The sequence below is a fragment of the Lampetra fluviatilis genome, chromosome 27 (genome assembly GCF_964198595.1).
Source record: "Lampetra fluviatilis chromosome 27, kcLamFluv1.1, whole genome shotgun sequence".
NCBI lineage: Eukaryota > Metazoa > Chordata > Hyperoartia > Petromyzontiformes > Petromyzontidae > Lampetra > Lampetra fluviatilis.
Window position 1 is genome coordinate 4,696,973 of NC_136301.1, and position 24,790 is coordinate 4,721,762.

General features: G+C 48.6%; 1 protein-coding gene across 11 annotated transcripts in view; it reads right to left on the reverse strand.

The window, feature by feature from the left end:
* Positions 1-24,790, reverse strand: part of LOC144942322 (uncharacterized) — a 156,611-nt gene that overhangs the window by 51,681 nt on the left and 80,140 nt on the right. For 8 of the 11 annotated variants that reach the window (XM_078869121.1, XM_078869123.1, XM_078869115.1 and 5 more), the window contains 2 exons: positions 8,226-8,301; positions 6,453-6,632 (listed from right to left, as the gene is read on the reverse strand). In XM_078869121.1, coding sequence (XP_078725247.1) covers positions 6,453-6,632; positions 8,226-8,300 — 255 coding nt within the window. In that variant the 5' untranslated portion in view covers position 8,301. Of the gene's footprint in view, positions 1-6,452; positions 6,633-8,225; positions 8,302-13,543; positions 13,629-24,790 lie in introns of those variants that run through there. The other 3 variants (XM_078869124.1, XM_078869113.1, XM_078869112.1) reach the window with 1 other exon arrangement.

Genomic DNA, 24,790 nt, shown 5'->3' on the forward strand with positions numbered 1-24,790 from the left:
TTGAGAGAGAGGTGGTGGTGGTGGCTTGGGGTGCTGGGAGCACAGGGAGGGGAGGGCAGGGGTGGGGGAGGAGGGGGGGCGGGCGGGCGAGAGAGGGCACAGGGGAGGAGATGGGAGGGTAGGAGAGGGGAGGGGTAGGGGCAGGGTGGGGGAGGAGAGGGCAGGGTGGAGAAAGGGGGCAGCTGGAGAGGGGAGGGGTGGGGGCGTATGGGAGGGGTAGTGGAGGGGAGGACAGAGGAGGGGAAGGGGCAGGCCGGGGAGGGCAGGGGAGGGAGCAGTGTCAAGGGCAGCAGTGGAGAGAGGGTGGCGGTGGGACGGAGTCACGGTGGGCGGGTCAGGGAGCGGTGGCGCAGCGGTTAGCGCGCTGAGCTATGAACCCGGCGGCCCGAGTTCGATTCCCGCTCACGGCCACCAACGCCCAGTGACGATTATCTGAATAGGTCCTGGGCCTCCCGCTAGGTCGACTCAGCCTCAAATGAGTACCTGGAAGCGGTGTGCAGTAAACATCGCCACAAGGGAGACAAAGGTGGCCGGGGCGTGTGGTGCTGGCTACCCCATCCTCGTAGGTGCTGCCGCTCGCTAACAGCACTTGCCCCAACAGTCTGTTGAGGCTATACGGGGGGTCTTTGTCTTTGGTGGGTGGTGGTAGCTTATCCCGCCGCCAGGGCCAATGGGGTGGGGGGGGGCAAATTTTGGGTGAGCGGCGTGGCGAGCAAATTAATTTTTAAGTTCTTTAAAATTACGCCACGAAAAATGGTAACGCTGTGGCTGTCGCCTGATGATGCTGGTTGTAATTACCGGCGAAACGCCACGGCACTCGAATTGTAAATGTTGTGGGTGTACTCTCCAACACAACCGGTTAGTGCTGAATAGGTAGCTAATTGGCATGTATTATACGTGACAAACCTTACTAATTGGCTGCGTCTAGGTGGTGGTGGGTTTAACGATAAATTTATATTTATGCGATCTAACCCCTAAAAACCTCGATTATTGATAGAGTAAAAACTGCTTTTTTAAGGCAAAAGGGGCATCCCTGCAATTGCTTGCTTTGGCAATAAAAGGTTTTGTTTTTGTTTAAGTCGGATGAGACCCCACCACACTGAGACGCAGTATCCCTACAGCTTCCAGACATCTCGTACAGCCATGTCAGTCCGGCGAGACAAAACGCTTTTAACTTGGAAAAGGTTAAAGGAGCAGCCCCGCAAGTGCCCCGTTCGTGCCGCTGCTGGTGAAAGGGGCATCGCTCGGGGGAGCCGTAGAGACAGGGAGATGGCTCCTCTCGGGGGTTTTATACTTGGTCGACTCTTCCACACCGACCAGATGCCTTGGAGGAGGTCGGAGTACCCATACTTTTTCTTCTTGGTTCTTTCGGTAAAGTCACGTAGAATGGAAATAATAAAATAATAAAAATTAAACATAATAAAATAATTCTCACGACGAATAAAATAATAAAAATCAAACATTTCATTATGTTTTATTTTTATTATTTTATTATTTCCCTTCTACGCGACTTTACCGAAAGAACCAAGAAGATGAATCCCTGCAGTCACGAAAGCTTTAAATCGAAATTTACCCATACTTTATCCCACCGCACGCAGCACCCGCCCGATCGCCGTGCTGCTGAGGGGAGGGGGAGAAAATACGAACGAAAGAAAACAAAATTGGGGAGGAAGCAAAATAAGAACGAAGGAAGATAATTAGGGGGGGGGGGTTGGAAGGAAAATAAGAACGACTGAAGAAAGATAATTGGGGGAGGGGAAGGAAACTTATAACGAAATAAGAAAGATAACTGGGGAGGGGGATGTAAGGAAAGTAATAACAAAAGAAGATAATTGAGCGGGGGGGAAGGAAATTTAGAACGAAAGATAATTGGGGGGGGGGGGGGGTGAAGGAAAATTAGAACGAAAAAGAAAGTAATTTTAATGGCAACAAGTTGGCGACGTGAGACGCGGTCACGGCTGAAAAGTTCGCGACGCTTTCAAAACAAAAGGAAAACCGCGGGGCAATTGACAATTGACAATTGAAGCGAGTTGCTACACGTCTCGTGGGCGTTGTGTGTGCGTGAAATATAAAACAACGTCTCTCCTTGCCAAGTCAGAGATAAAGTCGGGAGTAGGTGAGCGGGTGAGCGGGTGGGTGGGGGGTTGAAGAATCTGGTAGGCGCGTGCGTAGCGGTGCGTCTCACCAGATTTTGCACAAGGCTCAGCTCACCGGGACGAGTGAGCGAGCAGAATCGACGATTATGATCATAATAATTGGCGCCGCCGTTCAACGTTTGTGACAATTTAATTTGAGTTTTGCCGCGTGTCAGGTGGTGGTAGGGTTTTTGACGACACAAACTCGGTCGGATCATCACAACCACGTGACCCAACCCCAGAACGCCAACTGTGATTCACGAAACGTCTCACTTCATTGACACTGGGCACAAGAACGTTGGCACCGAAGTCTTAGAATTAATCCGTGAGAGAACGTACCTCCTACTCTTAGTTCTTTCGGTAAAGTCACGTAGGTAAAAAAATGAAATAAAAATGAATACAAATAAAACAATAAGAATCACGACGTTTCGGAGGCAACACAGCCATATTTTCTGCATCAGCAAATCTGGCTGTGACGCTCCCACCTGATGACGGAGACTTGTGTTGCCTCCGAAACGTCGTGATTTTTATTGTTTTATTTTTTTTATCAATTTTAATTTAATTTTTTTACCTACGTGACTTTACCGAAAGAACTAAGAGTATGAATCCTTGCAGTCACGAAAGCTTCAAATCTAAAACGTACCTCCTTCGCATAAATCCGTCTCTCTATGTGGAGAGACCGATCTATGCGAAGGAAACGACTTACTGTCTGCTCCTTTGTGCTGATATTTATATTCTCCACGTCGACGCGAATGATTATTATTGTATCCGGTCGCGGAGTGGTTCACGCGCCGCTCTATTAGCCCAGCACCCGAGTTCGATTCCCACTCACGGTCAGCGTGGGTGATGAATATCTGGAACCGGTCCTGGGGCATCTCCTAGGTTAACTCGGCCTTAAACGACTACCTGGTGTGATGTGTAACCATCAGCACTGGGCAGCCAAAGGCAGTCAGGCGTGGTGCTGGCTACCCACCCCCTCGTGTGCCACGCCGGCCTTCATAGGAGTTCGGTAACAGCACTTGCCCCAACAGTCTGTTAAGGCTATACGGGGGGGATCTTTGTCCTTGTATATATGTGGGGAGCAGTGGGACGGTGGTTGGCGCGCTGCCCTACGAACCTGGCGCACGTCTTGGGCTGCGTCCTACTTTCCGGAGCGTCCTATAGTGCCGGAAAATCCGGTAACCACCGCTAACTTTAGGAACGCGGCAGACGAATCGAGCGGCGCATCTTCGGCGCGAAAGAATGTTTCGCTTTTAAGGCTCGTAAACTCGGAAGGCTCCGTGGAAATTTATTTATAAAATCGCTTTCAAGACAAACTTAGCCCCAAAGCAATTATTCCTCCCAAGTGACAGCAGGAGGGTGAACACATCTTACGTTTTTCTGTAAAGTCACGTAGATATAACAATAAAAAAAATCACGACGTTTCGATCGCAACACAAGCAATCGTCCTCAGATGAAATTGTAGATAAAAAAAAATCACGTAGATATAAAAATAAAAAAAAATCACGACGTTTCGATCGCAACACAAGCTATCGTCCTCAGGTGAAAAAAAAACCTATTTCTATTTCACCTGAGGACGATTGCTTGTGTTGCGATCGAAACGTCGTGATTTATTATTATTATTTTTCTATCTCCGTGACTTTACCGAAAGACCCAAAGAGTATGAATTCCTCCAGCCACGAAAGCTTCAAGTCGAAATCTTAAGATAGAGACAACTGTCACGTGCAGAAGCGCTTCTCATCAAGACTCCTGCGCAGGGCCGAGCTTAGGGTGCAGACTATTATCTAGACTATTATCGTATTATGCGGATTATAAGCCACAAACTGCAATTTAAAAACCAAAAGTTTGAGTTGCATCTTATAATCCGGAAGGTGTGCGTACGCGAGAGGCCAGATTTGTACAAGTTTAGCAACACCAGCCACAAGTTTGGCATGCGTCTTGCTTTCTGTCGTGCCTGGTATTCTGGTGAATACGGTAATGCTGTAACAATAGAACCACACAATAAATGGATTTATGTGGCGTCCAATATTCAGAGGAAGAGAGAGGCAGATATAAGCAGAGGAGAAGAGGGAGGACTTGAACAGGGGCAGGTGAAAGGGGAGAGGTAGGAGAGTGCGTGGAGGGGAGTGGAGTGAAATGAGAGGGGAGAGGCAGGGGAGTGCGTGGAGGGGAGTGGAGCGAGATGAGGGGGGAGAGGTAGGAGAGTGCGTGGAGGGGAGTGGAGCGAGATGAGAGGGGAGAGGTAGGAGAGTGCGTGGAGGGGAGTGGAGCGAGATGAGAGGGGAGAGGTAGCGGAGTCCATGGAGGGGAGTGGAGTGAGATGAGAGGGGAGAGGTAGGAGAGTGCGTGGAGGAGAGTAGAGTGAGGTGAGAGGGGAGAGGTAGGCATATCGACGAGGGCGAGTGTGATCTGCCGTGATAGGACAATAATATGTTTGGGAAGTAGCTCTCATGCCCCAGCCTGGGTCAGCATCATCAGCATCAGCCTCGACCCTCTCACAATGACATCAGATTATTTGGCGATGCTGCACAAGCACAATTGACGAATTAAACCTCAACACATTCGTGTATAATAGAAATATATAATAGGCGACGTTTCAGGCGATGGCCCTACTTCTGAGCACATATATTGGTCCATTCAGCCAATAGGCTGATGGACTAAAACACAGACTTTTATATTTATTCACAGGCGAAGAAACAAATGAAGAGTTTTGATTGTGTTTGCTTTCACTCGGTTGGGGTTATTTCGTGTTTTTGTATTCTATGTTGTTGTAACGGTCTGACCCCGTGTCCCTACTGGACATATGTGAAAAAAGAGCTTTATAGCTGATCGGATTCCTCCCCCAGTATGAAAAAATATTTCGATTCTGATTCTGCATCCCTTAGGGCAAAGGGAGATGTGGAAGCAAGAACAGCAAAAAGAATCCGTCTCCCATCCCTGCGCAAACAATACCCACAATGCCCTCTGTTGTGCCTCCACCCCCACCCCCCGGATTGGATTAGTCAACAACAGCAACAACAAAAAACGCCACAACCAAGTGGCTTAAAAACAAAACGAAAACCCCGTAGAGAACGAGAAGCAGAAAACAAATAAAAGTGTTGCTCTCAGGCTCGCGAGCAAGCAAGTGGCATCTCAACAGTGGTAACAAAGAGGAAATAATGAAATAAAGAAACAAAGGCCAATCTTTGTAGTTTCACATTTCACAATTACCCCTACTTACTGCTGCCATTGTCTCCCTTACAGGGCCCTAGGACTGTCGCTATGGCGATGGTGAGGCACAACATTCATGCAGGCGGACAATTTCCTTGTTGTTTTTGCTGCCGTTTAATTTACATCTTTTGCGAATTTTGTTTTTAATTCAGCACTGAAATAAAAATAGGAGAGAATTCAAATAAACAAAAAAAAATGCTGTGCTGGCAAAGCAAACTTGGTTTCTGAGTACCTGGCAACGTGAAACAACCGTTACAGTTTGCACGCCGCTGCTGCGTATTATTATAATCATTTCATCACCCTTCACACAGTGTTGTGTGTTCACTTCCAGCATCCCCTAGCCGGTGAACGGGACCGCTGGTCAAATGGCGGTGTTGTCGTCCCCCCGTTTCTGCTCAATTAAACGGCGCCGTGAAGCCAGCGCTTAAATTTAAAGTTCAACGGCCATGCAAATCGGTCGTGCTGCTACACAAACGGACCGGGGATAAGCGACCACTGGGTCAGATTCTCACTGACGAGCCGTGCCTGCTGGAATTATTCAGTTGTGGAATAAACCATCCGCGTTTTTTTTTTTGCGGTTGCTAGCTGCCCTCTCCCCAGATGCGTTTTCGAGTTGTGCCGCACGGCAAGTTTGGCTCCATGTCCGTCGTTTCGCGGACTGCTACTTGTCGAAAAAGGAGCTCCCGGGCACGTGGAGGGAGAGAGAAACGTCGGACATCGCACCGAACGACAATGTGAACGAGACCAATCGTCGATGCGTTCGATAGACAACGGACCAACACAGCGATCTTTGTTGGAGCCTGTGGACAATTAACCCTTTCCCGTTCCCGATGATGTTTGTGTACGTCATCAAAAAAATAACCTTTCAAGGCCATGCGGGAGGGTGTGTGGCACAGTTTGGCGCCAGCCATCATAGAGTGTGGTCGTGTCGGCACAGTTCTCTGCGGTGAGTACAACGTCTTTAAAAGAAACAGCGCTACGCCTCCCGAACCGCTTGCCGTGTTTCGAGATTCGGCTGGGAGGAGAGTCCGTCGAGGCCAAACTGCTGCAGGGCAACGACTTCCCGCGATTGACACCGCGCGCTGCAATGGTGCGCGAGCAACTCACTGTTTTCGTCAGGTTGCCGAAATCGGTGGACAGCAGCGTCGACTTCAGATTGGACGATCGGCAAGCGATCTCAGCGATGGCCGCGACGGGTTGCGCTGTCTCCATGGCAACTGTTGCTATGGGGCGTGTCCCGCCGGGTGGCGTGGGCGGAGTCTGCGGAGGAAGTGGACGGAGCTTGGCCTAGGCAGAGAGGAGGAAAAATGAACGATGGGAAAATTAACGACGATCCGAAAACCTACGGTGGTTATTGATGCCACATTAAAGTGGCCCCCGTCGACTCTTCTGGATTGGCGCGTTTTGTACTCTCGTGGTTAGTGCCTTGCACCGATAATCCTGACGCCAAGCGAGTATCAAAATACAAATGGCGGCGTGTCAGTCGCCTCCTCCTCACTTTTCTTTGGCAACTGCCACGGTTACCGTTCCCATGAATTTCACTCATCGATTCCTCCACCCGCGTCTCATCCACGCGTCGTTCGACCACCACGCTTGCAGGCCACATCAACTCACCCCACTCACCCACCTCACCAACACTGCAAGGTCACAACTCTTTTCCCAGTGCCGGATTATCCTAGTAGAAAAAGTAGCTACATATGCTACGGGCCTCGAACTTACAAGGGCCCCGCGCTAAATGCTTCCAAGCTATCAATTCTGGTTCAGTGATTCTGCACTTGCTCTATTACTATAGTACTATACTGCCTTCAACTTTCATGAACGACTGGGTGTTTAGGGTTATCAATTTGATCATTATGGTGGTACCCCGGGGTACCAATAATACAAAATGGCTGAGGCAATTAAATATTTTATTTCTGGGACACTATTTTTTCCAGGGGTGTACTTAACTCCGCGACTGGGGTAACCAATCAATCCGAAATCAGTGCTACTCCGCGATATCGAAACGCAGCGAGGACGATTGCGCTGGAGCCCTGAACGCTCGTACGCACCGTAGTGGTGCATCGTGTACAGCTCGTCGAGATGAGTCGATTGCCGAATCGCTGACCATCAACAGACTAAAAATGACTGCATCACGGACATTAAGCGAGAGCCGGGGTACTATGGTACCGCGGGGTACCGCCATAGGGTTAATTTGTCGTATTATCTGGCTATATAGCAGATACAAAAATTCAATTACTTTCCTGTGCAATTTAAAATTTGTATTTCAATATCTATGTATTTTTTTTCTATTTAGGGCCCCTTTATAACAACATATGCTACAGGCCCCGCACTAGCTCAATCCGGCACTGCTTCTCCCTCTGCTTCGTTCTGCAACACTGCTCCAATTTGGAACTCCCACCATCATCATCATCATTGTCGTCTCCTATTCCGAAGCACGTATGAAAACCTTGCGCTATGCCAAAAAACGTGTTAATTCGTAACCGTTACACATCTTTGATGGTGCTGTTTTATTAAAACCCTGGTTTTGTGAGAGCTTTGACAATTGCACAAGTTTTTTCAACTGATGTAATTAGAAATCCTTCTTATAGTCTGTAAATGCCAGTCATAAATGGCATTTCACGCTAATGTATCTTCACTCGTATCACGATTAACGTTGACCCGGGTGCATTCTCATAAATCGTAAATACAGTAAAGGCATCTAGAATAAGAATCGATATTAGCTCGAAGAATCGACGCGCACGTGAGCATCCCGAACGCCTTCTCAAGCGTTACAGAATCAGAATCCGAACATTTATTTGCATTCGGAGGAATCCGATGAGCTGTGAAGCCCCTTTTTGCGTGGGGATGTCCAAACTTTTTGCCGCAGGGGATGTCACTCACTTCGAGCTTGGCTCTCACTCGTTCCGCTGACCCGTTGGAGGCATGTCCGAAGGGAGTCACGTGGGCTGAGGACATGCTGCAATCGGAGAGAAGACGCACAAAGGCAGGGACTGGTGATGATCAGGAGGCGGTCTACCGGTGCACAACGGAAGACATTTTGGCACGTGCTGCGTGCGACGGGTACTGCAGGGACCGCCCGTGTCTGTCCGCCGCTCGCCGAGCTCCAGTGGCTTCCGGTTGCAGAACGAATGTCATTATGAGGTCGTGCTCGTTGCACACAAAGTGCTTGCCGCAAATGAAGCACAATAGCTTTGCTGATCTCATCAAGGAGCATAAACCGTCACGCGAACTCCGGTCCTCCTCGCAGCAGCAGCAGCTTTCGGTTTAGCCATCGAACAAAGATGGTCACCGCATCGCGCACGTTCAGATGCACTTCTGCGGCCGTCTGGAATGCTCTTCCGTCCAATATTAAAAAGCCACAGGAGTTATGCACTTTTAAATCTAGATGGAAAAGTCATTTCTCTAGAACTGCTTTTTACGTTTAGTTGTCCTTCCCCCGCATTTCCGATTAGTGTGGTTGGCTACATATGGTCCAAAAGAAGTTCAACATATAATATACATGACAGATGCTCCTTGCCTTATACACTTGGTGAAGCTTAAGTAAACCCGATATTTCAGTGCAGAAACTGGCTCATTCGATACCCATTTCCCACTGTCACATGCGAGCTGAACTAGCACAGGTCCAGCATGGCACGGGTGTTTTTTTTCCCACTGGCAATTTACACAGCCAAGCTACGTCGACCTTACAAGACGACGTATCAATTTGACTTGGGGAGGGTGGAGGGGGGGGCATGCAGTGCTAGGGTTAAGGCATCGTGACGTGTGCAATGCACGCGACGTCAGTACACCTCAACCAATGCGTCACAACGTGAATCCTAAAACCCTTTCCCCCGTTCCGTTGACGTACGTGTACGTCTTCAGTTTTTCTTCCGGAGCCCGAAGAAAAACTAAAATGAAATAACGTTGTCAGTAGCGAGGCTCCCACAAGCCCATGCGTGAGGGCGTGTAGCACATTTTGGCACCAGCTATCTTAGCATGCGGTCGTGTCATTGCTCCTCTGCGGCGAGTACAATGCCTTTAAAAATGACGGCGCTACGCCTCTCGAAGAAAAATCAACGCTGAATCAATGGCTCGCACTTTCCGAGATTCAACGGTGAATGGGACCCCCACCATGCAACTTGTCCTCCTGGACATCTGTGAAAAAGAGCTGTATAGCTCATCGGATTCTTCCAGGAAACATCAATATTCTGAGTATGAAACAAAATGAATAGGTTTTACAATTTCTGGCAATAAAACATGAGGTGTTAAAATGTTCAAACACCAAATAGAAACCTTTTGCAAAGAATCAAGTCTGCATTATCCATTCGTATTTGTGGTGAACGTGCAAACAAACATGCTCTGATAAATTTCGATTTAAAGCTTTCGTGACTGCAGGGATTCATCTTCTTGGTTCTTTCGGTAAAGTCACGTAGAAGGGAAATAATAAAATAATAAAAATAAAACATAATTAAATAATTCTCACGACGTTTCGGCCACAACACAAGCAGCCGTCCTCAGATGAAGAACAGACGCTGTCTTTCCGACAGACCTGTTCTTCACCTGAGGACGGCTACTTGCGTTGTGGCCGAAACGTCGTGAGAATTATTTTATTATTTTTATTATATTATTATTTCCCTTCTACGTGACTTTACCGAAAGAACCAAGAAGATGCTCTGATAATTTACGCATTGTGTTTGAAACTGCTTTGTCCTACACCGTGATATTCTGATTCTGAACTTGCAGTTGTCCTGTAATGGGAAAGGGTTCAGACTTGCGCGTGACATCAGTGGGACGGCTCGGCTTGTGCAGTGGAAAGATAACCCCTGTGCCTCCTGGTCAATGTCGCACTGGCTCGACACAGCATCAAGCACGGATCGCTTGTGCAAGTGAAAAAGAGGAATCGGCTTGTTCCATCCATGCATTGAACGGAGGAATTCACTCCACAGTGCACACGAGCAGACATACAATGATGACGTAAATACAAGGCAGCTGTGTGCAAGTGTTGCTCGTTGGATTACTATGTTGCTGGATCTTGAGATGCGGTGACAGCTCGTGGAGGCTTTTATCCAGCAGTGGATCGACCACAGCGGATGATGACTATGATATAGGATCAAACTGGCGAACCGCCGGATGTTAAAGGCAAATAACCTCTCTTAACAATGTGGGTCCTAGTTCGAAATAAAAATTTGTGTCGCTGGCGAGAATATAAACAACAAAAGAGACGATCATTTATCTGTCTCTCCACCGAGAAGTCCTCTGTGACAGATTACAGGGACGAGTTTGGTTCAGGAGGTCTGTTCGTTACTCCTGTCGATTTCAAACACGCTGGTACGGCGTGTACACTAGACACGGGAGAATGGCTTTGAAAATTGGATAATCTCCTGTAGATACCACTTGTTCTTCTTACTACCACCCTCAACATTGTCACCACTCTTACGCTTCTGAGACATGATGGGGGTTGATAATGTTCGTGAAAAGCAGAGAGAGCATCGTAGTGAACCGCACAGCGACAACACAACAAACAACAACAGTGGCGGCCCAGGCAGAAATGCAGGGAATGCTGGGTAATGACACCGAACAACCACCGGCATCTATTGCGCGGCAGTTAAACTTACGACTCTCGGTCTGAACAGGCAACTGAACATATGGACCGGCTTGTTTGTATCTCTGAAAGTACGTAAGTCGAATGTTTCCGTAAGTAGAGGAGTCCCCGTATAACCGCTGGAACGTCGGCAGTACCAGCTGAATTACCGTATCGGCCTTCACCGTAACGAGGCAGCTGTCTGGGGCATTCGATTTTGAGACGCTTCAGAAATATCTTCTTGGTTCTTTCGGTAAAGTCACGTAGAAGGGAAGTAGAAAAAAACGCAGCTTTATAATTGTTGAAACTCGATGCTGTTTGCACCGTGATGAAAATAAAATAGGTGATAATTTGATCAATCAAGCCATGGCATCACCCGAGCATATTTACTGTTGGTTACTATGCACACTCACTCAAATCATTCATTCACACACTCACATGCACTTATTCATTTACCCACTCACATCAACTATAGCAGTTGAAATGTAATACAGTGCTCTCACACGATGATAAACAATTAAAGGTAATTTTGTAATTATAGCCACATAATCATTGTGTATTATGACCAAAGTTTTTGAAACTTTGATTTCGATTTACAATTGGCACATTTAAACCAGAAATGAAGCAACCGATTATTTTTTATTTTATTAACCGATGATTTGATTTAATTTATAAAAAAATACATTTTATTTTATTATCTTTTTTTTCTACGTGACTTTACCGAAAGAACCAAGAATATGAAGCAACCGAGTAAATAATAATCTGTTGTTTTGGCAAGAAGAGGCATTTGGAGGTGAAGTATGGTCAAACCCCCACCCCATGACCGTTACTGTGTAGGAGGGGAGTAGGGGGTGGGGGGCGGCCTTCATCCAGCAGTGGATTGACAAAGAGTTGTGAATTATTGCTGTAACTGATGCGTGCTCCAGTCAACTAAAGCCCGCTATAAATAGAGAGGGCATCGTGCATTAAATGGGCATTGGCCATGGCATCGGTTAAACTCTGGCCCACTTAATAATTATAAGAATGCAGCAATTGCTCGTCCATTACTCCTTTGTATATGTACCCGAGGAAAAGCCTCGGCAGTTTCTCTCAACATTTATTTTTCTGGAGAGTTCAGCCCGAGATATTTGACCGTGGGACACAAGCCGGGTTAAAGTCACGTGTGGAATGAAAGGGGAGAGACCGCACACACACAATCACACGCTAGGAGGATGTGCTCTCGGTCTGTTTTTTAAAACAATTTGAGTTTCGGACCGATCCGTGCGGGTGACGTCGTCGCCTCCGTGCTGTCCCCACCAATCGCGGAGGTCGCGTTTACAAAGTCGGGCGACGTCACTCTCGCGAACGACGCATTACATTGTCACGTCGATGCGACACAATCCGAAGAGGAAAAAAAAAGAGATCCGAAAATTGCCCTAAAAGCATCCGAAATGGGACATTTCCAAAAATCTAAAACTCATCCGTTACATTCAAGATTTGAAGTGACTGCAAGGATCCATATTCTTTGGTTCTTTCGGTAATGTCACGGATGTAAAAAATGAAATAAAAATAAGAGATAAATATAGAAATAAAAATAACACACACACACACGCGCGCGTGCACGCTTGCACCAGATAGTAGCGGTCTAAAAACAATGTCCACATGCATAGGGCAGCAGCCTACTTGCTGTGCTGCCTCTTACCAGGCATCGAGATGACCGCTGAGCTCCACGCGACCCACCGACCAAGAGTCTGGATTACTGGGCACGCGCCGCCGTACCCGCAATTATCGCGGTAGCGGCGATGGAACTTGTTCATGATGCGATATAAAATTTCGCGAGACGAAGATTATCGCGACATCAGTTTCCCGTAATGTTGTAACTGTTCATTTGATTGTCTTGCTTTTGCGCTTTGCTGTACATCCCCTACCGTAACACTGTCATGTTCTCCAAAGCGCAGGTCACTCAACATCAGTCTGCCCTTTTAATCGCGACAGTGTGCCTCGCTTGTAAGGCACGTGCCATCAGGTACAACATAAACAATCTTTGTGACTACGAAAATCATAGAAAAAGAAGAAAATGAGCAAAAATAATCGCGTAACAATATATTGAAGGGAAAAAAAAACAGATTTCATAAAAGTAAATCATTTTTCTTCCAAAAAAGTGACGGGAAAGGCGCAGCCCTGCAATAGCCTGCTCACACCACTGCTGGCAGAAGCGCCTTTATTCGAGGAGGCCCCTAGAGAGTCTCTTCGAGTGGGTATTTTGGCCTCCTCTTCAACACTGCCGATCGACCGTGGTTGTGCACATTTAGACTCGCCGTGCCGGGAGATGGAATCGAACTGGTGACCTCTTAATGTCAAGTCCAGTGGGCTAACCATGAACGCCACCGTACATACAATACTACGCATACTCTTTGGTTCTTTCGGTAAAGCCACGTAGGTAGAGATAAAATAAAATAAATTAAATCACGACGTTTCTACGCATGTTGAACTTCTTTCGCACCGTACGTAGCCAACCGCGCTGATCAGAGGCGCCGGTGAAGGACAACGTGGCAGGAGCAGCAGCAGCAGCACGGCCACCAGTCAACGACCACCCCGTCGCGAATCTCAAACCCCGCGGTTCACCATCGTAGCGTCGCTGCACCGCAGAAGCCCTTACCCGAAATTCAGCACCGGCTGGGCCACGGCTGCGAACGCATGGAGCCGACCGTTTGAAGCCTGGGCATCGGTGGCCATAGGAGGTGGAGGAAGATGAGGTGGTGGTGGTGGTGGTGGAAGAGGAGGAGGAGGAGCAGGAGGAGGAGGAGCGCGGGACGGACAGCGAGTGGCGGCTGCCTCGGGGATTGCGTTACGAGTGAAAGTAATGACCCCCGGGCAAAGGCGTCTGTGCCATCGCCTTGCCCTGCGCGGTTTTAGTTTTCATCGTCGGCTTAAAAATAACCCGTGGCGGCACGATGACAAGTATTTCTTTAGGGTCGGCGCGGGGTCGTGGGTTGTGCGACGCACAATGTCTTGCGTCGCACAGTACAACACGAGACACAGCCCAGCCCAGTGAGCTAACCAACGATATTTTTCGCCTTTCATCTTCACCACCCACCACCACCCACCGTCGTCGTCATTTTAAATGAACCGATCACTTTACGCAGCACTTGCAATCTATCTCCCAGTGGCGGTTGAAAACAAAGGTGGCAAAGTTTCTTTAAATCCTCCCACCCCACTGCCCCTCTCTCTCTCTCTCCACCCAGCGGCGTAAATGGCTGCACCAGATAGTTCTGATCATGGGCGGGTTTGCGTGTGGTGGGGAAAAGTGTTGGTGCTTTCCCCGCCCCTTCCAAGACGTCTGGCCAGCGTGGAAGAGTAGGCCAAATACCATCTCGTGGGCGTCTCTACAGCTCCCTCTAATGGAGGCCCTTGTGACAGCAGTGGCATTAGCAAGCAATTGCCAGGGCTGTATATATTTTTTTTATCTTTATTGTTAGGTGATTTTTACTTAAGGAGGATGAGTGTGTGTGGGGGGGGGGGAGCATGACCGGTTTAGATAATCGCTCGGCCACAAAAACATACAACAACAATACAAAAATAATGTCAGCTTGCAAGGCGCCATGGCCACAGAGTGTTTGGCTCGCCCTCGTGGAGTGGAGAGAGAACGACTTGGAGGCCACAGGAGGAGGAACCGGAGACGAGCCCAGCAGTGGCGGCAGCGGCAGTCAGCGCCAACAATTTCCCAAGGTCTGTGGTCCTTTACACAATGAGGTGTTATCGGCCAATTAACGAGGGCTTATTACGTCTGGGAGGAAACCGTAGCGCCGATGTTACCCTTGGCCGGGAATCGAACTGGGGACTCGCAGAGTGCGCGGACCATTGTGCGCCGCCCCCTTCCCCCCGTCCAACTCGTTAGCGGGTTTTTAGCCAAGTGCTAAATTTGAAATAGCCGGATTTCGGTTACGACAATGGAAGATAAATGGGGCGCAGCACTTGTGGGAGCGCTTCAACTTTTAGCCATGACCCTGGCAACGCGATGATCTAACCTTGGGAGGAACGTCAACAGGGTCCCACGCACCCAATTTTCTCCACAGCTGACAGTGGCCTGACAATTCCCGGCAGACGATGGGTTTGCAGGGCGATTGTGTGGCAAGAATTGAACCCATGAAACCGTGTGGAATCTAGCTCGGTGACCGAGCGTGCTGACCGCCAGGACACCAGCTGCCCAACACAGTGAATCAAAAAAACATTCCAATCGGCTGAAGTGACCGTCATACACACAAATACAAAGATCTCCCTCCCCGCCCCTGTGGTAGCCTTGACAGGCTGTCGGGGCAAGTGCTGTTAGCGAGTAGCACCTTTGATGGCTAGCACGGCGCACAAGGCTTTGATCAGCATTCACGCCCGGCCGCCTTTGTCTCCCCGATGCTGGTGTTTACATACTGCACCAAGTACTCGTAGTAGTTCATTTCAGTTCATTTCAGTTCTAGATTTGAAGCTTTCGTGACTGCAAGGAATCATCTTCTTAGGTTTTTTCGGTAAAGTCACGTAGAAAGTAAAATAAAATAAAAAAATAAAAACAAAAATCACGACGTTTCGGAGGCAACACAAGTCTCCGTCATCAGGTGGGACCGTCACAGCCAGATTAGCTGTATCAAGTTCATTTATTAGGTATAGCCCTGTGAGCCATTCGGCTCTTGAATCGGGTGCAACCGCAACAAACAAAAAGGTGAACAAGAAAACATCTTAAAGTGACTACGCGCTACAGAAAAATCCAGGAAAAAACTGAAAAATCTTCCAGAAAAAGCACCGCAAATCAGTAGTAGTAGTAGTACAGCAAGTGGGTTAGTGACAAGATAACTGTGCAAGGAGATTTGCGGTTGCTCCTATTTGTGTGCTTGAATTTTCTCTGGGTACCCTGGCTTGCCACTGTGGTGAGATGTTCACTACCTCTCCTGGTATACAGAAAGTCGTGGGTTCGATCCCAACCCTCATGCCTGCTGTATGTTTGGAGTTTGCGTGTCTCTCTCCCCGTGGTTGCGTGCATTTTTCTCCGGGTCCTCCAGTTTTCCCCGCTCCATTTAAAATCAACACGCGTTTAGAGTATTTGGCGGAAATACATTTCCACGTCATACTGTAAGCCACTTTCTTGAGCTATCATTTGTGGCCCGGTCGCTTCTGACCAAAAAAACTATACAGCTCAGTGGGCCTTACCTGGTAAAATAAAAATAATTGTTTAGTTTTTCTCTAAAAGCACACAAGTACTCAAACTGTAACAGGCCAAAATATCTCAAACCTGGAACTTCCTGAAATAGAATATCCTTCTTTGATCTGAATTAATATATCACTTCTGGAAAATCCCTTAAGATGGGACATTTCAACTTTGCAAGACTGACGAATTCGCAGAGGTTTATAATGGGTAAATATTTCAGAATTATATCTTTTAAACAAAGATGACACTCCGGATTTAAAAAAAAGAGAACAACATTCTATTCTCTCACCTGTTTATATTTTTTAAAAACCCTAACAAATCAGGCACTGGACAACAGACACCCTTGCAGAGAGAAGCTACCCCTTACCTGTAAGGAACTCAGAGACAGGAAACCGGAACCACCAAACAAACATAGCCACTATTGCGTAAAAAAGCCGTTTATTGTGCACGGTTTTTGTTTTAAAACAAACAGAATCCCGGCACACAAACCTCGCATTGTGCTGCGTTTTCCTAGCGCTTTTTCCCCTCGCTCGTTCTTTTCACTTTTGCGGCTATTGAAGCCTCCCAACAAAAAGTGTCTATGAAAATAAATATGCATCAATGGCGGAGGGTTGGGGGGGGTGGGGACAGTCAATACAATTGGTATAGTGGCGGAGTTGTGACAATGTAAAGTTTTGTTTGTCCGCTTAATGTAGGTTACCCCGCACTCAATTCTGCAGTGGCCTTGTCTTTTTAACCGTTATTCATGCCACTCATTTGAATGCCCTTTGATGTTCTGCACCTACCACCCCCACTCCGTTTTCTGCCAATCACCGGCAGCAGCGCCCACTTCACAGAGATGGGTAGAAGAACAAAGTGTTTTGGTTGGTTATGAGAGCCAGGTTAGAATCCAAAGTTGTTTTTATTTTTAAAAGCTTTTTTTTTATATTTAAATGTTTTTAAAACTGATGACGTTCTCATTTGTACTGCATAGTCTGGATTTGTTTTTGTGTAGCCGGGTTGATGTTTTGAAACTGCGTACAAATAAACATAAACTACGCTTTAAATTGACAGTATTTGCTGAATGGGGTGTTTGACAGAAGCTTCCTTCACTCTGCTGTCTGGATATGGAACTGCCTCCCTGAACACATTGTCGGTGAAATCACCGATTCTGGTCTCCAGGCCTTCAAATGCATCTTTGAGCAGCAGTGAACCAATGATTACGCCGATTAAGTGTACTAATGTCTGATATGGCTGATGTACACAATTGCACCCAATAAACCAAATAGAGTACATACAGTTTCACTAGGAATCACCTTTAAACTAAAAACGGGTTTATTGTACTATTCAAGTACAATACAGGAGAGTTATATTTGAATTGCACTGGAGGCCTAACTTTGCTATGCGGCCATTTTGTTTTTGGTGGTGTAGACAACAATACCCTGGATTGGACAGGATTCTCATCTTCAAGCCGGTCTATTAATCGTGGGTGTGTACTACTAATCTTTTGTTCCAAATACATCAACATCGTTTACTTACCATTGTAGTTGTCAAATGTTAAAGCAAATACAAAAAAAGCATGGGTATAAAGCATACTGATTTGGTATTTTGTTGATATTTACCAGGGGAATTTCATTGAATGTTTCTTGTTATCAATAATATAGGGCCCTATTTTAAAAAAATGTTGAGATTTTCCCCCTTACTCACTTTAGAAATTTTCTAGATCTGCCTGTGAATTTCAGCATCGTACATATTGTCTGTATGTATTTTGAACTTCTAATGACCGTTGAGAAAATAAAGTGGACAAAGTACTTGAAGAGTTAATGGCCAATGGCTGAGACTGGTGATGGAATATTAGCCCAAGGAGGGATGACACAAGAAGAGGATGACCACAATGGAGTGATTGGGATCGGCTTGTGTACGGCGGCGATGTGGATCATGGTGTCGCAAGATCGCAACGGAAAGTGTCAATACGAGAGGTTGTCAACTGTCGTGAAAAATCCACTACTGGATGATGATGGTGATAATGTAGGTGAATTGTCTTCACACAAAGCTACGGCCTCATGCTGTCAAAGTTCATCGTCACACAGCATACGCACCTGTAGAAGAAACACATCTCTCAACATCATTTTCCAGATCTCATTGTCACTTTCTGCTGAGCTCTGAATTATTTCTATCCTGATCATTTAATGCTTCTGGTCACTTTCAATGTACAAATACGTTTTTTATTCCAATCCCTCTCTCCCCAAAATCACCGAAGCTAAACAGTGATTTGTCTCTTTCACCACCATTAAATCTCAGTAGGTCTCTCTGTTACTCTAATTCCATCTCTCGAGGCTGCCTCACCTTTTCTGTCTAACTCTAGCCTTACTTATCATGTCTCTCTCCGTCTGTCTCTCCCTCGTGTTTGTCCGTGTCCCCCAATTATTATTTCTCCATCTCTCCCACAACAGCAACTGCCTGACTCTCTCTGCTCAATCCCTCCCTCCATCCACACACAAGAATACAAAGCTCCCCCGTGTAGCCGACACAGGCTGTTGGGGCAAGTGCTGTTAGCGAGCACCTATGAAGGCCGGCATGGCGCACAAGACGGTGGGCGGTAGGGTGGTGAGAACCAAGCCCAGCCACCTTGGTCTTCCCTTGCTGATGTTTCCACTTCCCCTCTCCCCAGTAACCATGGAACGTTGAGCCAACGTTGTGCCACTACCACAAAACACAAAGACAAAAGATCCCCCGTACATCCAACACAGACGATTGGGACAAATGCTGTTAGCGAGCACCTATAACGGCCGGGACGGTGCATTAGTGTGGGCTGGTGTGGCCAGCACTACGCCTGGTTGCTCACTACCACACACACACACACGAGCGCACACATGCACACACACGCCAAGCCGTGCCTTTGTTGTGTATCTTTACAATTGGGCTTCTCACCCCCCCCCCCACCCAGTAGACTGCGTGGTTGTGTTCTCGCAAAAGAGGTATTATTTGTGTTCTCCGCTCCCTTTCAATCGCGAGACAAAGGCAGGCATAGCCGCGGAACCACGAGGCTTTTAGCAATGACTACGCGAGCACTTGCGCGAGAGTGACGGAGAGAGAATGGGGCGAGAGCCAGAGAGAGGAAAGAAGGGGGGGAGGGAAATCACTTTGTTGTTTGGTGAGACGGGAAAGACGAAGAAGAAGAGGTTGCGTCGTTGTTGCCGGAGTTGCCGATTCTGTCGGCAGTTGCGGGTTGCCGTCACCGAGGAACACGCAACACCTGCGACCGGATTGCTGCTTTCGATGCGGATTCTTCGCCCAGCAAACGTGCCAAGCGTTGGCCCAAGTTGGCACGCGGTGGGGCCCATTGGCCCAACGTTGGCTCGACGTTCAATGTTTTACCAGGTTGCCGATTCCTGGAGCCACACCCCACCACCCAACCCCCTTCCTGCCCCTCTCCCCCCCCCCCCCCCCACGAGAATCACTGCATCTCAGAATGTGGAAAAAATCCGTTAAAAATATTTCTTACGAAGCAGAGTATTATCAGCGTCGTTGACTTGGTCGAGCGGTAGTGCGTTTGCCGCTGGTCGCAGAGGTTTCTGCGGTTCAAGGACAGAGGCCACCCCGGTTAACGTTGCCTCTCAGTGGACACTAATAAAAAAAAGATTCCGGTGACGTCGTTTGAAGAAGAAAACAAATTCGAAGGCCATTGTGTTCTGGGGTCACGGTCCAAATTTCAAAAGTACTTGCAAATTACTTAATTGGGTAAAAACCACAATCGTAACATTGCCCCTTGCTGTGAAGCTACTGCAGACCGTAATCGCCTGTGAAACAAGAGATTATATATTAACTCGTGCTCCGTTAATCATTGCCGGTGTATATTATTTCTACTAAATCAAAACTGTAACTTCCTGCTACACTGGTATATATATATGTGTGTGTAAAAAGACTCGGCGATGAAAATAATCTGAAATTCTAATAGCGGGCGAGTTGAAAACGGGAGACGTTTCGAACGGTCGATGCGTACACCAATTCACCATCGCCGGACAATGACGTCGCTAGGAGAAGAACGCACTCAGGTGGTGCCAGGCAGACCGTTACGTCATCGTGGGAAGTGTCGGCCTTTATCCAACAGTGGATTGACCACGGCTCATTGATGATGATGACGATGACGACGATGATGTTGATGATAATAAAGTCATCGGAGGACAAAGTCGGGCGGGTGCATGCCGGAGCTGTCGGTCGCGCAACCGAATCGCCCTCGAAGTCGCCTGCAACTTCAATCGTGGCCCCGCGGCCGCTTTGTCCACGTCTGAGCGAGCGGTTGAGCGGCGAGGAAATTGGAGCGGCACCGTACACGATTGCCGACGACCCGACCGTAGTTTGTCAATCGCGTCGCGCGGGCGATGAGACGCGTCGCCGCCACAAGTCGCTGGCAAAGTGGATCGATGCTTGAAGGTGAAAGAGTCTGTCTCTACAACGGGTTGCGCGCAACAAAGTTGCGTTCGCATTGGGAGATAGCGAGCTGGAAGGGCGAGTCACTAAATCATGTACGGGGGGGTCCCGGGCCGGTTGGTCGACCATGCACGTGTCAGCCCAAACAAGAGATCGACTGGATAATATCCGTCGGAGAGACACAGCGGGATGACACAACAGAGTTGCGCACCTCGGACAGCTATTGTTGGCGCAATCGTGATGAAAAACGTGAAATTAAGAGGCGGATTAGAGAGCAGAGTGAAGATGTGGGAGGCACTCTCTACCACGGGCAGCATCCGTCACGAGCCTGGCGTATCTACAGTCTTGTTTCACGCACCCTCGATATTTCACAACGCCAATTCGTGCACTTGTTTACTTTCATCCAAAACGCTATTATCTATCAAATAATTCCACGGTGCCGACTCTCGCTGGGCCGACCTTTTTTTTTTTTTCTCGCGAAGAGCTACCAAGCTTGAACCTGGCCGTTGTGCACGGCCGTGGTCCAGGTGCACGATGCCTCCGCGAAAAGATTATCGGGAGTATTTGCCACCCTGGATGGTGCCAATGATTCCCGATTTTTTTTCCTTTATTTTGTTTTAAACCAAACCCTCGCGGCGGAGTGCGTGGTGCTTCGAGACGAAGGGGTGGGAGGGGGGCGCGGGGTCGGCTGGGAGATGAAGGGAGCTTGACCCAGGGACCCTGCCCTTGGGCAGAGAACTCGAGGAGGAGGATTGAGGAGGACGGAGGAGGAGGAATAGGAGGATAGATGAGGGTGGGTGGGAGTGGGGGGAAGGATGGAGGATGGAGGAAGGATGAGGAGAGGAGGCGGAGAGGAGATGAGCATGGAGTTTTTTTTAGTTCAACCCACGCCAAATCAATGCCGCATGCGCTTACTGGGGTTGGCATTCGGAGTGCCCTCGGTAGCGTCAGTCCAGGCCCAAGACGAGGACTGCCGTGATCAGCTGTTTGCGTGCGTTAACCCCGAAGTCCCCCCCCCCCCCCCCAACCGAGCCTGCTGGCACAGCGTGCCGTACTCGCGTTGAACAACTCTCCTCTCTGATGTCTGGTAACGTCTAAAACGAGACGAGCGCCGCACAAAGTGGCGTGGAATTAGGATCGCTCGAAATAACTTGGGCGAGGATGAGAGAAGCAACACGTGGATTACAGAACAAACAAGAATGAGTGCCGCTGGAGTTGATGGTAATAATATTATTAATTGGTAACACAGTGCTGTGTTGCTGGCGCTATCATTCGCGTGGTGCAATGCTATTATCAGAACGGGGGTGCGGGGGGGGGGGACCTCTCGCTTTTCTCTGCGTGTGATCCCATTTGGGCAATGACGTCACGAGCTCCTCATACGTTCACTGTGAAGGGCGACAACCCACCGCCTTACGCTGTGCAGCAAGTAGGTCGTGAGCCTCACCCTGCAGAGCTGCGAACATCTTCCGCTAAATTCACCAGGGAGCTTCTGTCCGGGCGCTCGCGTAGCTAAGCTGTCGGGCATTAGAATGATAATCACGTTCAAAATCAAAGGATGACAATCATTCCTGTTATTTCTATAAACAAAAGCAGAAAGTAGCTGAGGAATCTGTTTTACAACAACAACAAAAAATGTACGAGGAATTTTTATGCACTCCTAATTAAACCGTATCCTGGCAGGTGGCTCGGTTCTTGAGCGAGCGGACATCTGTGAAAAAGAGCTTTGTGGGTCATCGGTTTCCTCAAATATAAATAAATATTCGGATTCTGGCTCGCGGTCAGAAGGTGGTAAGTTCAAATCCTGGTCGGGGGGTTCAATCAGCCCATCATCCCCCCGGGGTCAATAAAATAAGTACCACTTTGTGGGGAAGTCAACAGTGGTTGTACTTATGGATGGACTCTTCCCCGTCATGGGAATGAGGAATTTTCACGAGTGGCTCAGGCCAGGAAACAGGAGATGAGCTTCGCTTCAACGCTCATTTGAGCCGGATATTACGATTTAGATTTTTTTTTTACTAAAATCTTAATGGAGTTGTTTCGCACAATCTAAACAACATTGAAAATTCGCGGGGAATTTACAGACATCTTTGAGAAATTCCCTTCGGAATTCTGGCAGGAATCCTGGATAAAAACCCTGGACAAATCTTAGCGCATCGTTGTTGAAGAAGTGTTAAATTTGTCACGGTCAGAGTTCCGAAGAGAGAAAAAAAACACACAGAGCCTCAATCAATCCCACGGGGAATCGCGAATTCCAAAGCATCCTTCTTTACAGGATATTTTTAAGATGCCACGGGAATATAGATTTTTTTTCCTTTCTCGGCAACTGTGTACACAGGCCCTCTGCAACGTATCTCATCGCGCTCGTTAGAGGGAATCCGGGGGCCAGGAATGCCGTTTCGGTATTCCTGATCGCGTGGAATCTTGAGAGGCCTACGTAGCCTCCTCTGCTCGGCCAAAACACAAAGGCCTTTCTCGTTAAGTGCTCGGAGCCTGGCGGTGACGGTGGTAGTGGTGGCGGCCGGTGGTGGTGGTGGTGGTGTGGAGGGGGCAAGGATTGTGGGGAAGAAAGGGAAGCAACTGAAGGAAGGGAATGAGGCAGGGGGGTGGGTTGGGGTGGCGGGGATGGCGGGGATGGGGGAGAGCGAGGGGCGGCCGTCTATAGCCGGGGACTAGAAGATCGTTTGAAGTTAAAAGTAAATAAATATTTGGACTTAACCCCGTTCCTGAGAGGTTGCCTATCCAGTGTCCCTCATTAAACAGTCTTTCAGCCGGGCCCCACTCCGGCCACATAAAAGTTACGCTCACTTAAACAACAAATTTTCACCAGGGGCGGCGGCTTGTAACACGGCACCTTGGCGGAGCGTCTAGGAACAATGTTATTTAAGTCGAGGCGAAACTCGAGACCGACCGCCACGGCCGCGCACAGGAAAGCGCCGGGTTCGCTGGAAAACGGAGAACAGAGACGACGGCGCGGAGGCTCCGAAAAGCCAAAAGAAAATGACACAATTTTGATTCAGTTGTGCCGGTGTTGGTGGTGAGGGTGGTTTGCCGTTGTGTTGTTTGCTTGTCGGTTTGTATGGGACGAGGCAACGGCAGAGATGTCATTATTTCCATTTCGGCTTGAGATCATCGTCTCGTGGTGGGGGGGGGGGGTTGGCACAGCTGTGTTGTAGTCATAAGCGTTAAAGGCGCAGTCCTGACATGTCTCACTCGCGCCACTGCCAGTAGAAGAGACAGAGAGTGAGGCCCTCCCCCTTAGGGGGTTTGTGGCCTACTCTTCCACGTCTTCGAGGAGGTGGGAAGGGTGTGTGGGGGGTGGCGGGGGTACCCACACTTGACGCCACCACCACGCGCAGCCTGCTCATCGACAATGGCGTAACCCTTTTGTGGCCCCTGGGTGGACAAAGGCTGAGAGTGCGGATTTGAGAAAACTCATCCCACCGTCTCATCTGCTGCGCTAAGGAGATGGAATGGAACCGACGCCCTCTGGATCGCAAGTGCGCCAAACCTTTACACCTCTGTGGCAGTATCCCCCAGAGCTGTCGGATTTAGATTGACGCGATGGAATAATGATCAGGTTTTGTATGATTCCATTTCGAGTTCCAACGGTGCATCGATTCTCAAGCTCACGACGGACGCATCGAATCGCGCGAGCGTCCGATGTTCCCTCGATTCGCACACGCCGTACGTGAATGGGTTCGACCTGACCCCTGCATCCACTCACAATGCATTCGGATCGTCCATTGGGAGGGATCACTGCGCGCAGTTTGAATCAATGGAAGTGTACAAGTGCCGATATGAAACGTGCGTTCACTCCAGCTCATGTTCACTGACACACACTCATACAAGGACAAAGACCCCCCCCCCCCGCCCCCGTATAACCTTAACTGACTTTTGTGGCAAGTGCCGTGAGAGCACCTATGAAGGCAGGCACGGCACACGAAGGGGTGGGTGGCCAGCACCACACCCAGCCGCCTTTGTCTCCCCAGTGGCAATGTTTACACACCGCACCAGGTACTCGTTTGAGGCTGAGTCGACCTAGGGGAGGGCCAGGACCAGCTCAGATAATCTTCACCGGTGTTGACCGTGAGCGGAAATCGAACTCGGGTTCGCCAGGTTGGTAGCGCAGCGTAGCGCTAACCGCTACACCACCGCTCCCTACCAGACACGTACACACACACACACGTACACACACACACGTACACACACACACGCGCGCGGGCGCGTGCACCACATGCAAACACACGTGCGCGCACACACACACACACTCACGCGCTCACACACACGAACAGGCTCACTCTG